The sequence below is a fragment of the Vitis vinifera genome, chromosome 9, assembly GCF_030704535.1.
Source record: "Vitis vinifera cultivar Pinot Noir 40024 chromosome 9, ASM3070453v1".
Lineage (NCBI taxonomy): Eukaryota > Viridiplantae > Streptophyta > Magnoliopsida > Vitales > Vitaceae > Vitis > Vitis vinifera.
Genome location: NC_081813.1, coordinates 21,371,574 through 21,394,031, shown reverse-complemented (window position 1 = coordinate 21,394,031; position 22,458 = coordinate 21,371,574). Strand labels below are relative to the sequence as shown.

General features: G+C 38.4%; 1 protein-coding gene across 3 annotated transcripts in view; it reads left to right on the top strand.

The window, feature by feature from the left end:
* LOC100253521 (calcium-transporting ATPase 9, plasma membrane-type) overlaps positions 1–22,458 on the top strand; it is a 71,501-nt gene that overhangs the window by 26,045 nt on the left and 22,998 nt on the right. For all 3 annotated transcript variants that reach the window (XM_002275038.5, XM_010656859.3, XM_059739748.1), the window contains 16 exons: positions 4,431–4,546; positions 4,638–4,769; positions 4,902–4,991; positions 6,752–6,821; positions 8,675–8,745; positions 8,848–8,931; positions 9,023–9,100; positions 9,178–9,249; positions 11,205–11,288; positions 11,442–11,524; positions 11,610–11,718; positions 11,790–11,845; positions 11,957–11,999; positions 12,090–12,173; positions 12,767–12,904; positions 22,382–22,453. In XM_002275038.5, coding sequence (XP_002275074.2) covers positions 4,431–4,546; positions 4,638–4,769; positions 4,902–4,991; positions 6,752–6,821; positions 8,675–8,745; positions 8,848–8,931; positions 9,023–9,100; positions 9,178–9,249; positions 11,205–11,288; positions 11,442–11,524; positions 11,610–11,718; positions 11,790–11,845; positions 11,957–11,999; positions 12,090–12,173; positions 12,767–12,904; positions 22,382–22,453 — 1,382 coding nt within the window. The remainder of the gene's footprint in view (positions 1–4,430; positions 4,547–4,637; positions 4,770–4,901; positions 4,992–6,751; positions 6,822–8,674; positions 8,746–8,847; positions 8,932–9,022; positions 9,101–9,177; positions 9,250–11,204; positions 11,289–11,441; positions 11,525–11,609; positions 11,719–11,789; positions 11,846–11,956; positions 12,000–12,089; positions 12,174–12,766; positions 12,905–22,381; positions 22,454–22,458) is intronic.

Genomic DNA, 22,458 nt, shown 5'->3' with positions numbered 1-22,458 from the left:
TTTGGGGACGAGTGCTTGGAACAAAACTACTATCCTCAATTGATGAGATTTTTGCAGAAGTGAGGAGAGAAGAGTGTCGTAAGCGTGTCATGCTCGAAGAACAAAAACCACTGCCCACGTTAGACAACTTAGTCCTAGCTGTTCATGGCTCAAACTCGGCAAACAAAGGAGATTCTCATAGCAATCAGAGAGGAAATCGACTATGGTGCGGTCACTGTCAATGTCCCATCATACCCGCGACACTTGTTGGAAAAATACATGGAAAACCAGCAAATTGGAAGAAGAAAGTCAACAAATCTGATCCGAAAGGTTATCATACTACAGCAGAACCAGGCCCTAAGCCAAACGATAGCAAAGTTAGTGTTTCCCTTACTAAGGAACAAATGGAACAACTCTACAAATTGTTGACACCAACATCATTACCAAATAATTTGAGTACTTCACCATTAGCTCAAAAAGGTACATTTTCATTTGCTTTGAATGGTGTTACACAAAGGGAAGAATCATGGATTATCAATTCGGGTGCAACAAATAACATGACAAGGTGTTCAAATTTGTTTTCAACTTATACATCAAGTCTAGGAAATTTTAAGGTTAAAATTGCAGATGGTTCCTTAACAATTAGATGTAAAGAATGCCTTCCTTAACGGTGATCTAGAAGAAGAGGTATATATGGAATTACCACTAGGTTTTGATGTGGCATGGAAAGATGGGATGGTGTGTAAATTGAAAAAATCTCTTTATGGGTTGAAGCAATCACCAAGGGCTTGCTTCATTTACTAAGACAATCAAACAAATGGGGTACAAACAAGCTCAAACGGACCATAGCTTGTTTTAAAAACACAAAGTTGGTAAGATCACAATTGTCATTGTTTATGTTGACGATATTATCCTTACAAGAGATGACAAACGGGGGATGGAAGATTTAGAGGAGAAATTGGCAGGGAATTTGAGATAAAAGACCTTGGATCAATGAGGTACTTTCTCGGCATGGAAGTGGCTAGAAATCAGAAAGGTATATCTGTTTCTCAAAGAAAGTATACCTTGGATCTTTTAAAGGAAATTGGAATGATGGGGTGCAAACCGGTTGATACTCCAATGGATCCGAATTTGAAATTGACAAAATTCCAAAACAACAGCCCTGTAGATAAAGGAAGGTACCAACGTTTAGTGGGGAGGCTCATTTATCTCTCACACTAGACTTGATATTGCGTTTGCAGTTAGCGTGGAAAGCCAATTCATGCATACACCATACGAGGAACATATGGAGGTTGTGTACCAAATTCTATAATATCTCAAATGGACGGTTGGAAAAGGTCTATACTTTGCGAAAAATGAAGCAAGAACAGTAGAAGCTTATACGGATGTTGATTGGGCAGGTTCGGTGGATGACAAATGATCAACTTTTGGATATTGTACCTTTGTATGAGGAAACTTGGTAACTTGGAGGAGCAAAAAACAAAATGTCGTGGCTAGAAGTAGTGTGGAAATTGAGTTTCGAGTTGTTGCTCAAGGCATATGCAAGCTACTTTGGTTAAAATTTCTGTTGTAAGAGTTAAAAGTCACATCACATTAGCCAATGAAGATCTACTGCGATAATAAAGTTGCCATAAACATATCTCATAACCAAGTTCATCACAACCGAACAAAGCACGTTGAAGTAGACCATCATTTCATCAAAGAGAAACTGGAAGAAGGAACCATCTGCATGACCTGCATTCCATCCACATAGCAAGCAACAAATCTGCTAACAAAGGCCCTTGCAAGACCAACATTTGAGAAGTTACGAGACAAGCTGGGACTACTCAATATTTTTGTCCTAGCTTGAGGGGGAGTGTGAGGAGATTTTTTTTTTCCAGATAATTGAGATTATCTAAATTAGTTGAAGAGGTTTGAATTAATTCAAACTATCCAAACAGCTTTGGATATTTGAGTTAATTTGAATTATTTTAAATTTGTTTTATCCATAGAGTAGTTAGAGATTAATTCAAATTAATCTCGTAGTTTTTAAGATGTTTTTGGTTTCCTAAAATAAAGGACTTGGATAATTCGCAAGTCCATAAATTAGTTTGTAATTCAATTCAATAATAGATTAGAGCAGTGTTTGAGTTTTTCTTCCTATTGCCTGGAAACAACAAGTTGATCCAAGTCCCTTGTGTTCTTTGTTTGAATGGGCTTACTATTGCAAAGATTAATTTTGTCATGAAACCAATTCAAGCTTGTTAAGCTAGAAATTGGCCTAAAAGCTTACACTATTAGATGGTGAATCAATAATACATATTAAGCTTATTTAATTAATTAAGGTTAAAGCCCTAGCTCCCTGTTGCATAGGTAAACTTCTTCATGGACTTCTTTTTAGGCTTAACAAATTGGGAAAATAAACATGCGGTAAGGTTTGAATTCATGGCCTCTTGACAACTAAGGCTTTGATACCATATTTAGCAATCAATTAACTTAAAAGCTTTAGCTCTTAGGTTAAAACCCTAACAAAACCGAAAGAGGCACCACCTTAGGTAGAGCAATTGCATACTGATGGCCTTGCATAAAAGTAGAGTATCATCAGCAAAGAGGAGATGGGAGATCCCTATTCCCTGCACCTTTGCCCCCTTTTCTTTCCACCTTAAATCTTCTATTGAAACCACCCTCTTTATTATGAATCAAACAACCTAACATCTTAATGACTTGGATAATTTGATGAGGGGAGCACTACACCTGACCTTAAACCTCCCGAACTTTGGAGGAAACCGATAGCGATCCCATTGGCTAATGATGAAAAACTTCCCACAGAAATGCAAAATTTGATCCTTCCTATTCATTGTTGAAGCTATTAATATATTTTATCTTTACATAATACAAAAAATAATGCCCATGTGTAACAATACATATTGGAAATCTATAAAATGTCTAGAAGTTCAAAATCCTTGTCTAAGGTCAAGGCCTTTGCTAGTTAGTGGTGCACAAAAAGGTAAACATTAATGACATGCTACAGTTGAGAAGACTTTACAAATTCCTTAGTCTTGATTGGTGCATCTTTTTCATGGGGAGTAGGGAATTGATCGACCATCTCTTTCTACATTGCCCGTTAACATTGGGGCTTTGGCATAAGATATTTAGTATAGCTAGGATGGATTCACCTAGGATTAGGTTTTGCTGGGATGGATTGGCATAAGATATTCAATTTTTTTTTTTTTTTTTTGTAAAAACTGAAAATAAAGAATCTGATCGAAAAAAGAAAAAAGAAAATAAAAATAAAGATTTAGAAGTTCAAAACTACAAAATTAAAGCAACAAAAAGCAATTGGTCAATTGTTAGTGGAATTCAAAAGCCCCATCTAAGATCAAGGCCTTTGCTTGGTTAGTGACATACAAGAAAGTAAATGCTAATGAAATGCTACAATAGATAAGTATGAATTCCTTAGTCTTGATTGGCACTCTTTTGCATGGGGAGTGGAGAATTGATTGATCATCTCTTTCCACATTGCCTATTAACATTAGGGTTTGGCATATGATATTCAGTCTAGCTGGGAGGGATTAGGTTCCACCAAGGAGTATGTATGACATGGGGACCATCTCATATAAAGGTTTGGGGAGTTTCATGAGAGACAAGACCCTTAGGCAAATCACTTGTCTCATTGTGCCTGAATTATGTGGTGTATGATCTTTGAGGAAAAGTGGAGAATGATAGAGATGTTGTGGGATTTGCTTCACTTCCACTCAGTATTTTTGGCCTCTTGTACCGATGTCTTTAAAGACATTCCACTCAATGTTATTTAACTATTTTGACATTCGGTTTGTAAATCAAATGGATTGGACAAAATGAGAGGAACCAAGTCTGGAATTGAAAAGATGTCATCTATGTATATCCTTAAGTGGACTAAACCATTGTGTATAGTTCTCCTTGTTTAGTAGAGGAAATTAGCCATATTTTGTTCAGTTTCTTGTCGTTTGTGGGAAGGATCCCTTATCCTTCTCATTTATTTATTTATTTATTTTTTATAATTAATATATCTTTTGTTTCTAATAAAAAAAAGAAAAAGAAATTGGACAATTATAAGGATGCAAGCAATGTGCTTTGTTGACCTTTTTTTTTTTTTAAGAAAAAGGAAAGAGAAAAATGGTATGCTTCTGTGTGTGATGGTCTCATGAAATATTTTTGTGCTGTGTGTATTTTCAATTAAAATTGGCTCTTTAAGTGCATTCTATCAAAATTCTATAATTTCTAATCAATATGAAGGTTATATATGTATTTTTCTCATTCCATAGTGGTTTAGGTAATTGCCTTGCTTAAATTATTATGTTATATTGTTAGGCACTATGGAAAGCTTTATAACATTTTTTCATATAGATTTCTGCATGAATAGTGGCTGTATATTGTTGTTTATGTTCTATAGACTGCTCATTCTTATGGTGATTTATGTTTGATTGGTCTAGTGTTGGGTACTACAGTATCACCACCAAGTCCAGTTGGTGATTATTTAATTGGAGTGGAACAGCTTGCTTCAATGACCAGAGATCATAATTTTTCTGCTCTGCAAGAATATGGAGGGGCAAGTCATTTATGGATATGTTTTCCCTATTTCAAATTTCTTGGTTCTCTATGTCCAGTGTAGATATTCTTAATGGTCACTTCTACGTCAGGTTAAAGGATTATCGGATTTATTAGAAACAAATCTAGAGAAAGGAACTGATGGGGATGATGCTAGTCTATCAAAAAGAAGAAACATGTTTGGATCAAATACATATCCTCAGAAAAAAGGGCGGAGTTTCTTGGTATACTCCTTATGTTTTATTTTGTTGTTTATCAGTCTGTATTTTAAATTAGTCATGTGGTATCCAATACTATTCCATTTTGGCCCCTGTTAATCTGTCACTGCTGTTCATTTGTATGCATTGTGCTTGCAGATGTTCCTTTGGGAAGCTTGGCAAGATTTAACCCTTATCATCTTGATTGTAGCTGCAGCAGCATCATTGGCTTTAGGAATAAAAACTGAGGTGAGCATTCTCATGTAGGTGTCTACAATTGAAGTGTTATCATTTTGTCAATTGCCCTGTGGCTGTTGATTGCTGAAGCATATTGCAATATGTGTGACAGTGGCTTTCCAATTTTTTATTTGTCCTTTTACATTGATATACATGCATGTTGTTTTTATTTTTTAATTGGAAACAATTCAATTAGCATGAATTTAAAGGTACAAGAAGGATGAACTATTCTTTTATGGATAAAAGTAGCACCAATATAGATCAATGAAGATTGAGTCAGTACTAACAACAAAATCTAGATATCACCATCATCTTGATGGGCCGAAGATTTGTTACAACTAAATATGTAGTTTACAAGACTCTGACTTCTTCTCTGAGACTCATGATATAACAATGGCTGAATCTCCTGCCACCATGAAACTATTGAGTCCTGTAGGCTTGCCTAAAGCAAGCCTTCCAACATTTATTGAATCTCTTACTCTCAGGCCAACCCTATCCTAGTGGGGCTTGGAGAAAACCCTAATAATCTGCCAATATGATCCTTGAAAACTCCGATTATTCCTAGCTGTCCTGGATTTCCATCACTCATAAACTCCACCAATATGATCCTTGAAAACCCCACTGCATAAACCTTCTCAATCCTGCTAGTACGGTTGACATTCCAAGTCTAAAGGCTTAACAATGATCTAGATGGGAGAATATCTGGATCTTGAAAATCAGAGATTAAATGTGAAGTGGCTGATCTTGCCATCATAGGTCTTAAGATGAATTTCTGAACCATCATCGATGGAGAATTGAATGTACCAAGAGAAGTCATGGAAGTGTTGGGAAATAGCTTTACATGGCCACTGTTTGACCTCATAACTTTAATCTTAGAATTCCATCCATTTGATTGTAAACTAGAGAATAAAGAAGGGAAATATTTGCAACAATAAATGCTTTGAATGGCTTTGTCATAAAGGGTCACTCTCTCTAAGTAACTTGCACAACCACTCCTCCAACAAAGCTTTAATTCTCATACAAAGCTTCTCAATACCCAGACTTCTTGTATGCTTTATCCTATGCACTTGACTCATGCTTATATCCAAGGATGAAAGTTTCCATTTTTTTCACCGAAATTTTGGGTTTCGGTGGCTGGCGATACGAAAGAGGGGGGTGAAATGTCGATGGGAGAAATTTCGCCAAATTTCGGTTAAAATCGGCGAAAAAATTGCTGAAAAATGGCTGTAGGCGAAAAATCGGCGAAATCTTCAAAAAATCGCTGGACACTGCAATTTATAGGCGAATTTTCGGTTTGTATCGCTGATTTTTTTACCAATTTTTTAGGAAATTTCCCGATATTTCCTACCAGTCCAGCCCGCACACAGGATACAAAATCTGATCATGATTTGCAGGCAAAGGTTGTATTTTTCAGCCTGGCTCAAAAATCGTGGATTTAGGGTTCGTGAAATTTAAATCCAATTGCACAAAAGCAAAGCGACATTTCACCACAAAGTTATGTAATTTTGTAATGGGTGACAGCTAAAACCATCCATACGAAGGGAAAAACTAGGGGAAAAGGCTTATAAGTCCTTAGTCGCCACAGGATAGTATTATATTGCAATAAAATTATTGTTTTTTTGGATTATGCAACATCTGTTTATCCACATTTGTTTTCTTTTTCTTGCTTTCTCGGTCTTCACTTGTTTCTGCATAGTGTTTATTCTATAAATCCTGTGATTGTCTTAGCTTTCTGATTATTCTGACTTGTTTCTTTTTCTATCTTCTCACAGGGTGTGAAAGAAGGATGGTATGATGGGGGTAGCATTGCCTTTGCAGTGTTTCTTGTTATATTTGTTACTGGTATTGGCTTGATGTTCATTATTGTCTTTTGAGTGCGGCTCTTGGCTAGAATTAACTTGAAGTCAACTTGATCATGATTTTATAATAGTTTAAATTTCATATATATTTTTTCTATTGAGTTGGCATATTAGGTAGGTTTGGGCTTGATTTTAGAACCTGATTAAATGGTGGCTCTTGTTTTGATCTTAACTTTGTGTAAATTTTTGTAACAGTTAAATAATGGTCTTTATGCTTTTACGTTGTGAAAATCTTTTACCTCACAGCAAATGTTGGTGATCTGCTTATGGAATAATTGTTAGTTTGCATTTGAACCTTTTTCCTGAGCTAGTGTTCTGGTTGAGTCACTTGCAAAATGGTGGTTTAAGGAGACTTATCATTTTTGGGTTTTAGAAAAGCTGGTTTTCTAGTCCACAAGTTCACCTTATTGCTACTTAATACTTTGTTTTTTTGTCCCTAATACACATTATAAGATGAAATTAAATGTTAAAAAATATTTCCATGCATTGTGGTGCAAAGTTATCTGCAACTAAGGTTAATTTCCTTTCTCCAAGGTATATGATGGGCATAATATAATGAATTAAGTAAACCATCTCAAAAGTATTCCATGGTTGGTTTCAAGAGACCTTTCATTCATGTGCTAACTTTTCTTTTACCTGAAATCTTAATGAAGAATTTTCATCTTGTCTCTCTTTTCCATCATCTGAATTTGGTTTTCTTGTGATTTTCTAGATCTTGGATTCTTATATTGGAATTCAATAAAACGGATAGAATTTGGACCTTTGGCTCAAGATTTGAATACAGTGGTAGATTTGAAAGGCCATTATTCTAGTTGTATTATTACTATTATTTTAAATTTTAATTTTCATCTCAAGTTTCCTTATTGATTTCTGGCCAAAATTACTTCCAATTGTTTAGACAAGGAAAAATATGTTTTATCAAGGTGCAATCCAACCTGGATTTGAAGTTTCATATGGACCTAGGATTTGATGTGGACATGGTGTAGGATCTGGATTGTGTAAATCTGTCCAAGCTGCATTTGAGTCTTGATTCAGATCCATGTTTCATCAGGAGGCGTATGCTGCTGGATTCAACTGAAAAATCCAACCCAACCTCTGCCTTTAGCTCTTTCCATCTGCTATTGACCACTTAAGTATGAATCAAGATTGAGTTCCATTCTGCTATGCCAAACTGGGAATTTAAGCAAAGTTTGATTTTCTTGTGTGCTTTCCCTGAGATTTAAGATATATTTCAGTTAGCAACATTATCAACCCATAACTGGAACTAGAAGTCCATCTCCTAAGACTACTCATTCCCTGATCTTAAACTTCTCTGCTGCTGAATCCATTGAGACTAATGTAACCCTATAATATGAATTTGGACCTCTATTATTGGATGGCAACTGCGCAACCTGACCCATTTCAATCTGGGGAAAAAAAATTGATCTCCCAATCAATTTTCATCTATTGAACTTTGTTGCTTATGAAAAGATGTAACAGGCATTTGAGCTACTAAATCACAGTGAGAATGTTCTGATGAAAAAATGTAAAAAATTTGCTTTACTCTTCATTTCTATACTATCTACTTACTGCCCATAAAATACATAAATATCCTTCCTTTTCCTAATTTCTCACCTTAGAAGGGCTAACATGGCTTGCTTAGACACCCATGCCCTTATCTCCCCATGTTTCTTTTTTGTGCTTGTAAGGTCAGGATGCACTGTGTTTAGTGTGTCTTCAGTCAATAACATGATTTGATCTGTTACAAGAACTTTACATTTGTATACTCTCATGTGAAGAAATGGGTTTTTCACTGTACTAATGGCCTTTCATTCTTATATTGATTTTCTCTACCAGCAATTAGTGATTACCGACAGTCCCTGCAATTTCAAAATTTAAATGAGGAAAAACGAAATATACATTTAAAGGTCTGTGGCATTTTAAAGCATGGAATATATATGTTTAGTTTATTTGTTTTTAAAATTATTTGGGATGCTAAATTGACATGACAATGCAAAAAATTTGTGCAGGTCATTAGAGGTGGCAGACCCGTGGAGATATCAATATTTGATATTGTTGTTGGTGATGTTGTACCTTTAAGCATAGGTGACCAGGTAAGTGTACTTCGATTGCTGAATATTGTCTTGAATACCTCTATTTATTTTAAAATTAACTCGAGTCACCGCGTTTTGGTGTTTTATCCAGGTCCCTGCAGATGGAATCTTAATTACTGGTCATTCTCTTGCAATTGATGAATCTAGCATGACTGGTGAAAGCAAGATTGTAAGCTGGTTCTACCTTGTAATGTAATATATTGATTCTTATAAGTGTTTTGTTCTCAAGCATGATGTCTCTGGCAGGTTCACAAGGATCATAAGGCACCCTTTTTGATGTCTGGTTGCAAAGTGGCAGATGGTGTTGGTACTATGCTGGTAAAATATTATTTCACTTTATCCTGGTGCACTAAAAAGTTGATGATATTCCACTTCAAGCTTATAGCATCATTTATGTTCTTATTGCTAGTTTTAATCTCAACTGCGTGCCAATGGTGGTCACAAAAATGCAGTGAGGATTGGTTTTTGGGTGAAATGGAGTTTTGATTGTTTTGTTGAATAATTCATAAATATGTTCTTTGAATGTGTATGAAAACTGTATATTGAAAATTGGGATTCTGATTCCTGCTTGATCCCTCATATATGATCTAATAACAAACCTACGTCTTCACAACACAATGATGAACATCCCAAGGCACTTAGAGAGTAGTTGATATGACATTTCATGGGCGATGGTTGCATGAGGTGACCACCTTCTCAGTTTAGGTAGTTACTATATCACTGAAGGCAGGTATGTCATTGGTCATTTTATAATTAATCTCTTTCTCTATCTCCATTCCCCAGTTTTGTGTTCAGTGTGGTCTTTCCTCTTTTGCCTGGGGTGGCATTAGTTAGTCATGTGGTTGATGTGTTGTGGACCCATTCAAGTTTCTTTGATTCAGACATAAACATCTTTGATATGAATGATTTTTATTTTTTATTTTGTAGAAATACCAACTGGCTGCACCATCCAGGTTATGAAATTTGTTTGGTGGATGATTTGAGAAGTTTAAGAGCTTAGATGGTTTCAAATTAAGATCTGGAGCAGTTAAAAGGGCTCTGTTGGATCGCCACCCTGGGTTTCATAACTCTGTTAGATCCGAGAATAGGGGAAAAAGTTATTCTTATTCATTACAAGGGCCAATCCCCAAGAATATTCATAAAGATATAGGTTCCCAGGATAACTCTATTTACCCTATCCAACAACAATAAGAAGATTATGATTGAATTCCAATCAAAAAAGAAAATGAATTAAATAGCTTGCCTCCTACAGTTTTTTGGTGAGGCCAGCCTCTGATGTGGATAATATAGTTGGAGAAGAATGCCAGAATTATGATGATAGATAAGAGGACTGTGGAGTCTTTCTAGGATACTATGTACTTTTTCTCTCTTTGGTCTTCTGCCACTATGGTCTTTGCCTATGCTTCTTTGAGCTTAAACCCTTTCCAGTAGGTTTACATAAACTAAATTTGGGTAGGTGCTTTTTGGATGACCTAGGAGAGCTTGTGATTGGTGGGGTACTTAGGAATTATTGTGGTAGAGTGTTGAAATCTTTCTTTATACCTCTTGGTGTGGTAGTGGCTTCTGAGGCAGTTATGCTAGCCCCTTCGAAAAATTTGCTGGATGGCCCAGTTTTTGGGTTCTCAAATCTCCTAGTGGAAGGAGATTTGACAATTGCCATTCTTGAGTGTCAGAAAAGGAGCAAGGTTAACGGAAATATGATGGGTGGGTTTGCTAAATTATTGATATAACTATAGATTTAGGCTTCTCTTACTCTTACATTCTGGGCTTAGCTAACTAGGATGCAGGTCAGCTAGTTAAGTGAGATGCAGTGCAGCTGGGATTCCTTACAGGAGATTATTTACCAATTTGTATTCGTAGTCACTTCCTTGACTTGTTGCTTCACTTTTTTGTTTTTGGTTTGGAGCTTTTGGGCTTATTTTTCTTTTTTAATTAATTCTTGTATCTCTTGGAAGGATGTCCCATCCTTCATTGTGATTTTGAATTCCTTTTAGTGAATATGTCACTTCTGTTCCTGAAAAGGAAAAACCTTTATCTGCTGTTTGACAGTAGTTTCTTCTGATGGAAATCCTGCATGCTTGTTTGGGGGTTGACATATCCCCCGTTGGGAGATCCTTCTTTTACATATTGATGTGGATATTTTCATGCTGCTTGATTTTCTATCTTATGAATTTCTTGTTGCACCTTTCTTCTTGTCCAACTGTAAAAGTATCATGATGTTCCATAAGAGTTGGCAGCATCTATATTTATTCATTCTTCTATATGATCTTTAGGTAACTGGTGTGGGAATCAATACTGAATGGGGATTGTTGATGGCAAGTATCTCAGAGGATACTGGTGAAGAAACCCCCTTGCAGGTTCTCTCTCTCTCTCTCTCTCTCTCTCTCACACACACACACACACACACACACACACACCCACCCACCCATACACAATTAATGCCGCTTTAACAACTCCTTGTAGCAGTTTATGAGTTATATCATGAGGCTACCTTTGTTGAACTATGACAGGTACGCTTGAATGGGGTTGCAACTTTTATAGGCATAGTTGGGCTTGCAGTTGCTGTTTCTGTACTGGCTGTCCTTTTGATAAGGTAAACTAAAAATTGCTAATTACATATATATTTAATATAATTTCTATATACATCTTACAAGTTACAATCTAATTCAATATCCTAGATACTTTACTGGACATACGAGAGATTCAGATGGAACAGTCCAATTTAAAAGTGGTGTTACGAGTTTTGGTGATGCTGTAGATGATGTCATTAAAATCATTACAATTGCAGTAAGTGCAGTCTCTCAATGTGTTTATATTTTCTCATTTTTTACTTAATGACTAATTGTAGAACTATTTAGGTCACCATTGTGGTTGTTGCAGTGCCTGAAGGGCTGCCTTTGGCTGTTACCTTGACGTAAGCTTTAGATTTCTACTTTTGGTTTTTTGTTGCAGTAATAATGAAAAGCAGTTTATTTTCTTGGCCTTTGATTCTGTTTATTTATTCTTAGCTTTTATTCTGTGACAGCCTAGCATACTCCATGCGAAAGATGATGGCAGATAAGGCTTTGGCATGTGTCATCATTTCTTTCCTCCAAAATAATCCTTAATAATATCTTGTCTCATTATTCTAGTTTTATAACACCATTTTGGATATGCAGGTGCGTAGGCTTTCAGCCTGTGAAACTATGGGCTCTGCAACAACAATTTGCAGTGATAAGACTGGAACATTAACCTTGAATAAGGTCTGTTGTAAATTTTTGGACCTTTCTTTTTGCTGAACTACCTTCCAATTTTCCTAAAAGCTTAAGCTTTTAAGATTTGGGTCCACAATGTATATGATGCTCTCCAACACCCAACACCATCCTTCACATGTAGCCTCCATTGTTAGGCTTACATGTGGAAATTGGGGGAATAAACATGTACACCCTCCCTCACGTGTAGCCTCCATTTTTACACTTACATGCAGACTTAATAAACTGGGGAAATAAACATGCAGCAATGAGGTTCAAATACTTGACCTCCCGCCAAACAAGAATATGATACCATGTTGAACTGTTACTTATCCTAAAAGCTTAGGGTTTTAGGATTTGGGCCCATTATGTATATCATGCTCTCCCACACCCAACACTTTTCAAGCTTTTATTTTTCTTTGTATTCTTATTAAAAATTTTCCTTGTATAATCTTTTATGTATAAGGCAGTTTGTTTTTGAAACATATTAGACATTACTTTCAAGTTTTCTCTGCCTAGTATTATATTGTTAGCTTCCATTTTAGGCCATGTGGTCGAAACCTTGACATATTGTTTGAATGGTAATGATGTTCTTTTCATGACAGATGACTGTGGTTGAGGCTTATGTAGGGAGAAAGAAGATAGATCCACCAGATGACTCCTCACAGTTGCATCCAGATGTTTCATCTCTGCTACATGAGGGCATTGCCTGCAATACCCAGGGCAATGTTTTTGTGCCTAAGGTATTACTGTTGTTTTTAAATTTTTAGAATAAGTGCAATTTCTACCATCTTTTGTACTTTTTTTATGGATTGCTTATCCTTCTTGAATTTATAATTGATTGATGAATGAAAATGCTTGTTTCTGATATACATGTATGTATATGTAGATAGATAGATAGGGCAGCTTTATGAAAGGTTTTGATAATAACTGAGTTCAAAGTATGGACTTTTAAGATACAGAATCCCTTCTAGTGGGATTGGGAAACCTTCATAGAATAATCTTCTTGGAATCTAAACAACCTGCTTAATTGACACTTTGATATCCCATTCTTAGCCTTTGATTTTTTATTCAAGATCCATACTTGCCCTCCTATTTCCATATACATGGCCTGAGCTTTCAATACTTCTATAAGGATGTTGGTTCCTCACTGCTCGTATTGTCATCAAGTCTACCTCTAGTCATTGCTATGAACTCTCCTTTGCTGCTGTTGCTACAGAACATACTTATTGATGGCTCCCCATGTAGCCTATCACTATGTACTGTGGCTGCCATGGTCCCTTTCTGCCATCATCGTCATACATATTCATGATTATCATTTTCTTAACAAAATATAAATGGTCTTCATGATTTTCTTGACCATCATGGGTGGTTCAGATTAAATTCAGAGCAAAAGGTGGATTATAGACATAGTTTTAAAAGGTGTGCTTAAAGGGCACCTAGACCCAATGCATAAACACTCCCTAGTTATAGTGCCTTGCTTTCCAAGACATGTGCCTTGTTGAAGAAGCACACCTCGTCTACTTTGCTTTTCTTTTTTAAATACTTTTATTCTTGAAATTTCTAATTGTATATTGAAATTTATACAATTTCATTACTTTTTTTTTGTTGAAGAATTTCTGAACTCCTTTATTGATATTAATCGGTACACACCATACACATATATATACACAAATGACTGAATAAGAAAAAATCAATCTAGCTTAATTCTCTCCTAAAATTAGGAAACTAAATCATAAGGAAATATCCTAAAATGATCTCTCCTTTTTTATTCCTAAATTAAAGTCCTAACTTTGGCATTATTTCAACACTCCCCCTCAAGCTGGAGAATATATATCATATAATCCCAGCTTGCAAGTTAAGTCTTCGAAGTTAGGCCTAGGTAAAGCTTTGGTGAGGATGTCTGCGGTTTGGTGCTTGGTAGGAACATAGTTTAATTTGATCGTCTCACTAGTCACCTTCTCTGTGATAAAGTGTCTGTCAATCTCAACATGCTTGGTCCTGTCATGATGCACGGGGTTCTTTGCTATGCTTATAGCTGCCTGATTATCACACATCATCAGAATTGGAGATGAACTCGTTTGTCCCAGTTCACTAAGAACCCTTTTTATCCAAATCCCTTCACAGATTCCCTGTGCAAGAGCTCTGTACTCAGCTTCTGCACTACTTCTGGCTACAACTGATTGCTTCTTACTCCTCCAGGTAACAAGATTTCCCCAGACAAAAGAACAATATCCGGAAGTGGACCGCCTGTCAATGATGTTTCCTGCCCAATCCGCATCTGAGTATACTTCAGTGTTACGGTTCTCTGTCTTTCTGAAGAATAGGCCTTTCCCTGGTGTCATTTTTAAATATCTAAGAATCCTGTAGACTGCTTCCATGTGTTCCTTAGTGGGGCTGTGCATGAATTGACTTACAGCACTCACTGCAAAGCCAATATCTGGCCGAGTGTGTGAGAGATAAATCAAGCGCCCGACAAGCCGCTGATATCTCCCCCTGTCTACCGGTGTACTTTCTTTCTCGATACCAAGTTTCTTCTGACTATCCATAGGAGTATCAATTGGTTTGCATCCAAGCATACCAGTCTCCTTAAGAAGATCGAGTATGTATTTTCTTTGAGAGACTACGATTCCCTTCCTTGATCTAGCCACTTCCATACCAAGGAAATATTTCAAATTTCCAAGGTCTTTAACTTCAAACTCTTCTGACAAATACTTCTTCAAATTCTGTAACTCCCCCATATCATTTCCAGATAGAATAATATCATCGACATAGACTATCAATATGGCCAATTTCCCGGCATGAGACTTCTTGACAAATAGAGTATGATCAGCCTGACCTTGTTTGTAGCCCAGCTTCAGGACTGCTTTTGTGAATCTATCAAACCAGGCTCGAGGAGATTGTTTAAGGCCGTACAATGATTTTTGGAGTTTGCAAACCTGATTCTTTGCCATACTTTCTTCGAAACCAGGTGGTATTTCCATGTAGACTTCCTCTTCTAGGTCCCCATTTAGAAACGCATTTTTTATGTCCAGTTGTTGCAAGCACCAATCTTGATTGACAGCCAATGAGAGAAGGATCCTGATAGTGTTCAGTTTTGCAACAGGAGCAAAAGTCTCCTGATAGTCTATCCCATAGGATTGTGTAAACCCTCTAGCTACCAAACGAGCCTTGAATCTTTCGACTGATCCATCTGCTTTGTATTTTATGGTGAAAATCCACTTGCACCCCACAGGCCTCTTCCCAACCGCCACTTGCACCCCACAGGCCTCTTCCCAACCGGCAAATCTGTGATAGTCCACGTCCCATTCTTCTCAAGTGCATCAATCTCATCTTGTACTGCCTTCTTCCATTCTGAAATTTTTAATGCCTCTTGTATTGTGTTGGGAACCTGAGTATCATCAAGAGAAGTAGCAAATGCTCTGTAAGATGGTGATAACCGTTCATACGTAACATAATTCCCAATTGGATGATCTGTACATCTCCTAACACCCTTCCTCAATGCAATTGGCAAAGTAGAATCATCAATGCTGGGAATTAACACCTCTCCATCCCTATCCTCACCTATGTTCTCTTCAGGAAGACTTGAATTGGAGTCAATATATTGGCCACATGTTGACTGTGATCCGTGCTCTAATTCCTGTCTTTTCCTCCTCCTGATGTAAACTTGTAAGTTCTCATTAGCAAGTTGTGGGGCTATAGGTTGAATAGGCATGGGAGACTGGATGGTCACGGGAGAAGGAACATTTGTGTGCTGGGCTGGCTGAATTGATGGCGGCATGGGTGTGGACAACTTAGTGGGCGCGAATTGAGAAGGATTTGGTGACTCTGAGTGAAAAGAAGGTACACCCTCAAGAAAAGACTCCCAAACTTGATGTTCATTCATGCTCTCCCCCTGAACATGAGATTTGGGATAGAAGAAGACATGTTCAAAGAAAGAGACGTCCATGGTGGTGTAAAATCTTTTGTTGGTTGGAGAATAGCATTTGTACCCTTTTTGGGTTGGAGAATACCCTAGAAAAATGCACTTATTTGCTCGAGGAGCAAATTTGCTACGATTTTGAGGATACACATGAACGAATGCCGTACAACCAAATACTTTGAGTGGTAAATCAGAAGAGGCAGCATGGGTGTGAGGAAACTGTTTTAAGAAAAGTTGACGTGGGGATTGAAAGGTAAGCACTCTGGATGGCATACGGTTAATCAAATAGGTAGCTGTGAGAATAGCTTCCCCCCAGAAATAGTTTGGAACATTAGAGGAAAACATAAGGCACCGGGCAACCTCCAAGAGATGTCTATTCTTGCGTTCGGCCACCCCATTTTGTTGTGGGGTGTCAACGCAAGAACTTATGTGGATAATGCCATGATTTTGAAGATAAGTACTGAGACTACTAGTAAAGTATTCCTTTGCATTATCTGACTTGAGGACTTGTATTTTGGAATTGAATTGATTTTGAACCATAAGATTGAAGGTTTGAAAAATGTGCCCGACCTCTGACTTTTCTTTCATAAGGAAAACCCATGTTACCCGAGTATGATCATCAACGAATGTCACAAGCCATCGAGTGCCAGAAATATTTTTTATCCGGGAGGGACCCCACACATCACTATGTACTAGAGAGAAAACAGTCGAAGGTTTGTATGGGATTTGAGGATATACTGTTCGAGTATGCTTTGTAAACTGACAAATTTCACAGTGATAAGATGCTGGATTTTTATTGATAAATAATCTGGGAAACAATTTTGCAAGGTAAACAAAGCTAGGATGACCAAGACGATAGTGTAACATTATAATCTCACTATCTTTATTGACCTTAGAATTTGACACAGAATTGAAAGACTCTGACATACTCTGAGACTGTACGCAACTTGCTTGAGAGACTTGGTTTGAGAATTGGCCACATGAAAGGAGGTAGAGCCCGGAACACAGTTCAGCACTGCCAATCATCTTCCCCGATTTCAAGTCCTGAAAAACACACAAGTTTGGATAGAATTTAGTAACACATTGGAGATCATGAGCCAATTTGCTAATGGACAAAAGATTACAATCCAAGTTTGGAACATGGAGGACAGAGTCAAGATATAAGTCTTTAGTAAGTTTTATAGAACCTGTCCCGGCAATTTTTGACTTTGAACCATCAGCAATATGGACGGATGAATGACCATTACTTGGCTTGTAATTTTGAAGAATGACAGCATCTCCTGTCATGTGATCAGAAGCACCTGTGTCTACTATCCACGGCCTCATTCCTCCTCGATTAGCAGTGAAGGCTACACCGGTAGTACTGCCACTGCCAACTTGGCTTAATAATTTCTGTAGCATCTCCATCTGCTCTTTGTTGAATGGACTCGGCTCGGGAACAGATGTGCTCTCAGAGTTGGCAGCCACGTGTGCTCTGCCATCTCTGTCAAACCGTGGCTTTGGTTTCCAATCAGCAGGTTTGCCATGAAGCTTCCAGCAAGTCTCCTTATAATGGCCTGGTTTCTTACAATAATCACACCAAGGCCTATCCTGTTTCTGACGATCTCCACCACTACTATTAAATGACCGAGCAGCAAGGGCAGAGGCATCCAATGTTGGGGCAGGTTGCTCTTTTGATCCCATCATCACTTTCTTTCTACTTTCTTCACGCCTAACCTCTGAAAAAGCCTCCCTGAGACTTGGCAGGGGTTTAATGCCCATGATTCGGCCTCTAACATCATCCAATTCCCTGTTTAGTCCTAGGAAGAACTTGAACAGTCTCTTTTGTTCCACAATTTGCCTGTATGTTGCTGCATCATCCGAACATTTCCATGAGTGAGTCTCAAATAAGTCAAGTTGCTGCCAATACCTTGTGAGTGTGTTGTAATACTGAGTAACTGACTGCTCTCCTTGGCGGAAGTCATGTAGAGCTGATTCAACCTGAAACAGTTCTGAAGTATTTTCAGAACTTGAGTAAGTTTCTTTGGCTGCATCCCATATGTCCTTTGCAGTCCCAAATAGCAAGAAATTTTCGCCTATGTCATTGTTCATGGAATTGATAAGCCATGACATGATCATGCTGTTTTCAATCTTCCACTTCCTGAAACCCGGTTCTGTAGTTTCTGGCATGACTGCTTCTCCAGTGAGGTACTCATCCTTTCCTTTACCGCAAATGAACAGCAACACAGATTGTGACCACTGTAAATAGTTATGGCCATTTAATTTGTGTCCTGTGATGAGAATAGGAGAGGAATCATTGCCACCAAGGTTTGGAATTTCAGATCTGCCCCCTGATTCTGGTGACGTGACGCTGGATACTTGTGATGATGCCATTCCGTATTTTGTCATGGACCGGAAAGGTAGAAGAACACTTTTCAAGGCACGTGCAGGGACTGGAGTTGAGAGAAAATAGCCGGAGGACGCCGGAAAATCTGATCAGAGGGCCCGCGGAAGCAAAAGAACCCCAAAAAAGGCACGTGCAGGGCTCGGATTGCACAAACAGGTAGGAAGGGTGGCTGGTCGGCGTCAGGCGAGCCTGGAGGAGGAAGCGCGTCGCCGGAAAGTGGCTCACGCGCCCTCACGCGCCGGCGCGTGAGATGCAGTCGCCGGTCGGAAAAACGCGCGTGGGCGGCGCGTGGATGGGTTTCTGGTTCCGGTGCTTTGGGACAAATTGGAGATCTCCTCTAGGCGCTCCTTGCGGTGTAGAAAAAAACCGTCGTCAGAAAGTTCGCCGGAAAAGTTCGCCGGAAAAGTTGCCGGCGGTGAGTGTTTTCTGACGACGATTCGACTGTTCGGAAAGCGTTTTCTCCCTTGGCTCTGAGAACATGGACTGATGACCGGAATGAGAGAGAGAGAGAGAGAAAGATGATCGGATTGAGATATGGCCAGAGAGATTTGGCCGGAATGAGTGATGGCTTGAATAAGAGGTGGCCAGAAGGGATTAGGGTTTCAGAAAACTGGCTCTGATACCATGAAGAATTTCTGAACTCCTTTATTGATATTAATCGGTACACACCATACACATATATATACACAAATGACTGAATAAGAAAAAATCAATCTAACTTAATTCTCTCCTAAAATTAGGAAACTAAATCATAAGGAAATATCCTAAAATGATCTCTCCTTTTTTATTCCTAAATTAAAGTCCTAACTTTGGCATTATTTCAACACTTCTTAAATCTTTGGAATCTTAAATTATTCTTGAAATTTCATGAATTTTTTGTTGACTACTTAAATGTTTGGAATTCTACTTAAGGTTAGCCTCTATATCTCTGTTTTTTTTTTAGTTTTACGAAGCCATTATACAAGAATAATTAACAACTTTTTACATAGCAGGTGTAAAAACAACCTTGGAAAAGAGAAGAAAGCAACAGATTTTTAGGCCTGGGAATTTTTTTTTTTTTTTGAAAACATGAATTATTTCATTGTTAATGAGGAAAGATTTCTAGGCCTTAATGTATGAATTGAAAATTGGTTTTTATCTTTTAAACCACCCTGTTATTATATGTTAAAATTTCTAGGTGTTATTGTATCAATGCTGTAACATCAGTGTTCACACTGCTAACAGTGAATGATGATTTTTGGTGTTTTGGGCTAGGTTTCAATGGATGGTTACTGTGACACCCCAGAAAATTAATATCCATTTTTTTTCTCTGTGTGCGGTGCTAACACTCAATCTTAGCCAAACTTCCCAAATGTCACAGCAAAAGAAAACGTAAATAGGCAACAATCAGATATGGGAACCTTTCCCAACTTGTGTTTATTTAGAACAACAAGATTACAAAATTGTTCTAAGTGCCCTAACACTGCATAATTTTTCTAAGTCAGGGAACCCACCCCACAGTGTTTACAATCTGTGATATGAACACTCAGTATGTCTCTCTGCAATGCAGGAGACTTTTATACAGATTGCTATCCGTTAGAATTTTGAATTCACACACTTGAATTCAAAACAGGAGCTTGGGGGTGGTGGTTATGCAACTGTCATAACCACCCAGTTGAAGACACTCCTTCCGATAGAAGTGTCCCTTCATGCCTCATGCGGTCAACAAGGTCTATTTGACATTCCCTTTTGCATGCAGAGCCAAATCTCACCCCTTCAAGGTGCCTCTTGCCAACAAATGCTAATGTAACTGTCTTTGCCCCACACAGTGAAGCCCATGCCAATCTTGGACTTTGTCCCCCAATGCATGTGGGTCAGCCCATACCAAAACATCTTGGTTTGCCTCTGGCCTGAATCAACATTGTTGCCTTTGCCACATCTGCATGTTTAGTCCATCTCTGACGCAATAGTGTGCTTTGCCCCACACATTGGTGCCCAACCTTGTGCCATGTCAAGGTGCCCATGGCACATTGGGTTTGCTGTCCATGTATGAACCCAACGGTTGTAAGGCCTTCCCTTGCCTTGCCCGTGTCAGCCATGCACCACCATGTTTGTCTTGATCTAGTTGCTGCAATGACACCTTGTGCCATGTCCAAGCCTTCTTGGTTGCAACAATGAGCCATGACATTGCACCTATGGCTTGTCGTTCCTGTGCACAGGGCATTGCACCCTGTGCCATGTACTAAACCCCACATATGAGTCAGCTATGTTGCTGCAGCCATGCTGTGTTGCTATGCCTTCCTTAGTCGCAACATGCCATGGCATTGTGCCCATGACCCATGTAGTTGCCTTAGTGCACAAGGTTGAACACGCTCGTGCCAACGCCGGGAAGGGCGAGGCTGCACCATGCCCCGTGCCATTGTGGCCACGGGTGGATCATCACACATGTTGTGGAGCTCATGTGTGTGTGCTAGCTACTCATTTGTGTGCCATGGCCATGCTTCGGTGCTGCCTTGGTGTGGCCTAGGCCCCACCCCCCTCTCTCTTAAAGAGCATTTTAGGCCGTTTTAGGGATTTCTCCTTGCTGGAGGAACAATGGATTTATTTATTAGTTAAATAAATAAATCCCCCATAAGCCTTGCATCAGCTCTGAACCATTGATGTGCACGTGAGTGGACGTGCGACTTGCTTGTTGTGTGCAAGAGTGCATGCAGGTGTGCGGGAGTGCACTGTGCGTACCACCTGGTGTGCATGGGCCTATGCCTGGTGCACTGATGCTAGCCTAAGTGTTGTCCCAACCAATAACCTTTCCCGTTGCATCTGAACCTCCAATTCCACCTTGCTTCCTTCCCAATCCCTCATGGGCGCAAGGCCTACCCATGAGGCCCTTTGTGCTGTCATTCGAGTCAAGGGGCTAACAGTCACCCTTAACCATTAGGTTGGTTCAAGGGCTAGATAAGATGTTACAAGGGTTTCTGGTTCATAAAAAGGTTGTGAATTTACTTTTGAGCTAGTGAATTATTATTTCAGAGTTTGAATTTCTCACGTATGCAAATGCACACATCTTCTTTCCCTATTTTTTTTATTCACTTTTTCTTCTTTTTAACCTCCTAATTGATGTAGCTTAAGCTATTAGGTAGCGGACCAACAATATATATCAAACTAATTAGATTTGATTTGTGCTAAAGTCTTAACGCTCCTAGCACTTCTCTCGATGTAGAAAACCCTTAAGACCTTTTCATAGTGTATGGTTATGGTTGTGACCTGCTTTCATGTGTTTAGTACAGCATGGCCATTTGATGTTTTCATTGGCATATGTTGAGACTGGTACAAGCAGGTAACATGCCTCACATTTTCTACCACAAATTTGTTGTGCCTTCTGGTCTTGTAGTCAGCATTAGGTGATGAACTTGTACTTGGATGATACCTAGAAGCATGTCATTGTGAAGTCAGGTCCGGACAACAAATAGGGCAGTGCATGCTGGTTGTGGTAGAAATTGTCTCCGTGAAGTGGTACACATGTAACTGTATGATATTTAGAAGTTTCAATAAAGTAGAGCTCCATCCTCATTGATCAACTCTGACCCCTACAACCCTTAGCAACTATTTTTTATTTTATTTTATTTTAGGTAAATTCAACAAAAACTGTAGATGGCTTCATTGCTGTAGATGATGCAACAATGAACTAATAGTTATTGATAACTTTCTATGTTTATGTTAGGAAATTATTTATAAAAAAAAATGTTTATGTCAGGCTATGAAAATGTAATTGACAGTGTGCTAACCATGATCTTGTGTACTTGTTTTCTTCCGGAAAAGTATGTAGTTCCATTTAGTCATCTGTGGCTTTCTGTCAATTAGTTTTGTAGACACTTAGTGTGATTACCTATTAAATAGCAGATTTTGTTTCTCACTGAATCTATATTTTGATAGGGTGGTGGAGAAGAAAAAATGGAAATTTCTGGATCTCCTACAGAAAAGGCTATCCTTGCTTGGGCAGTCAAGGTTCC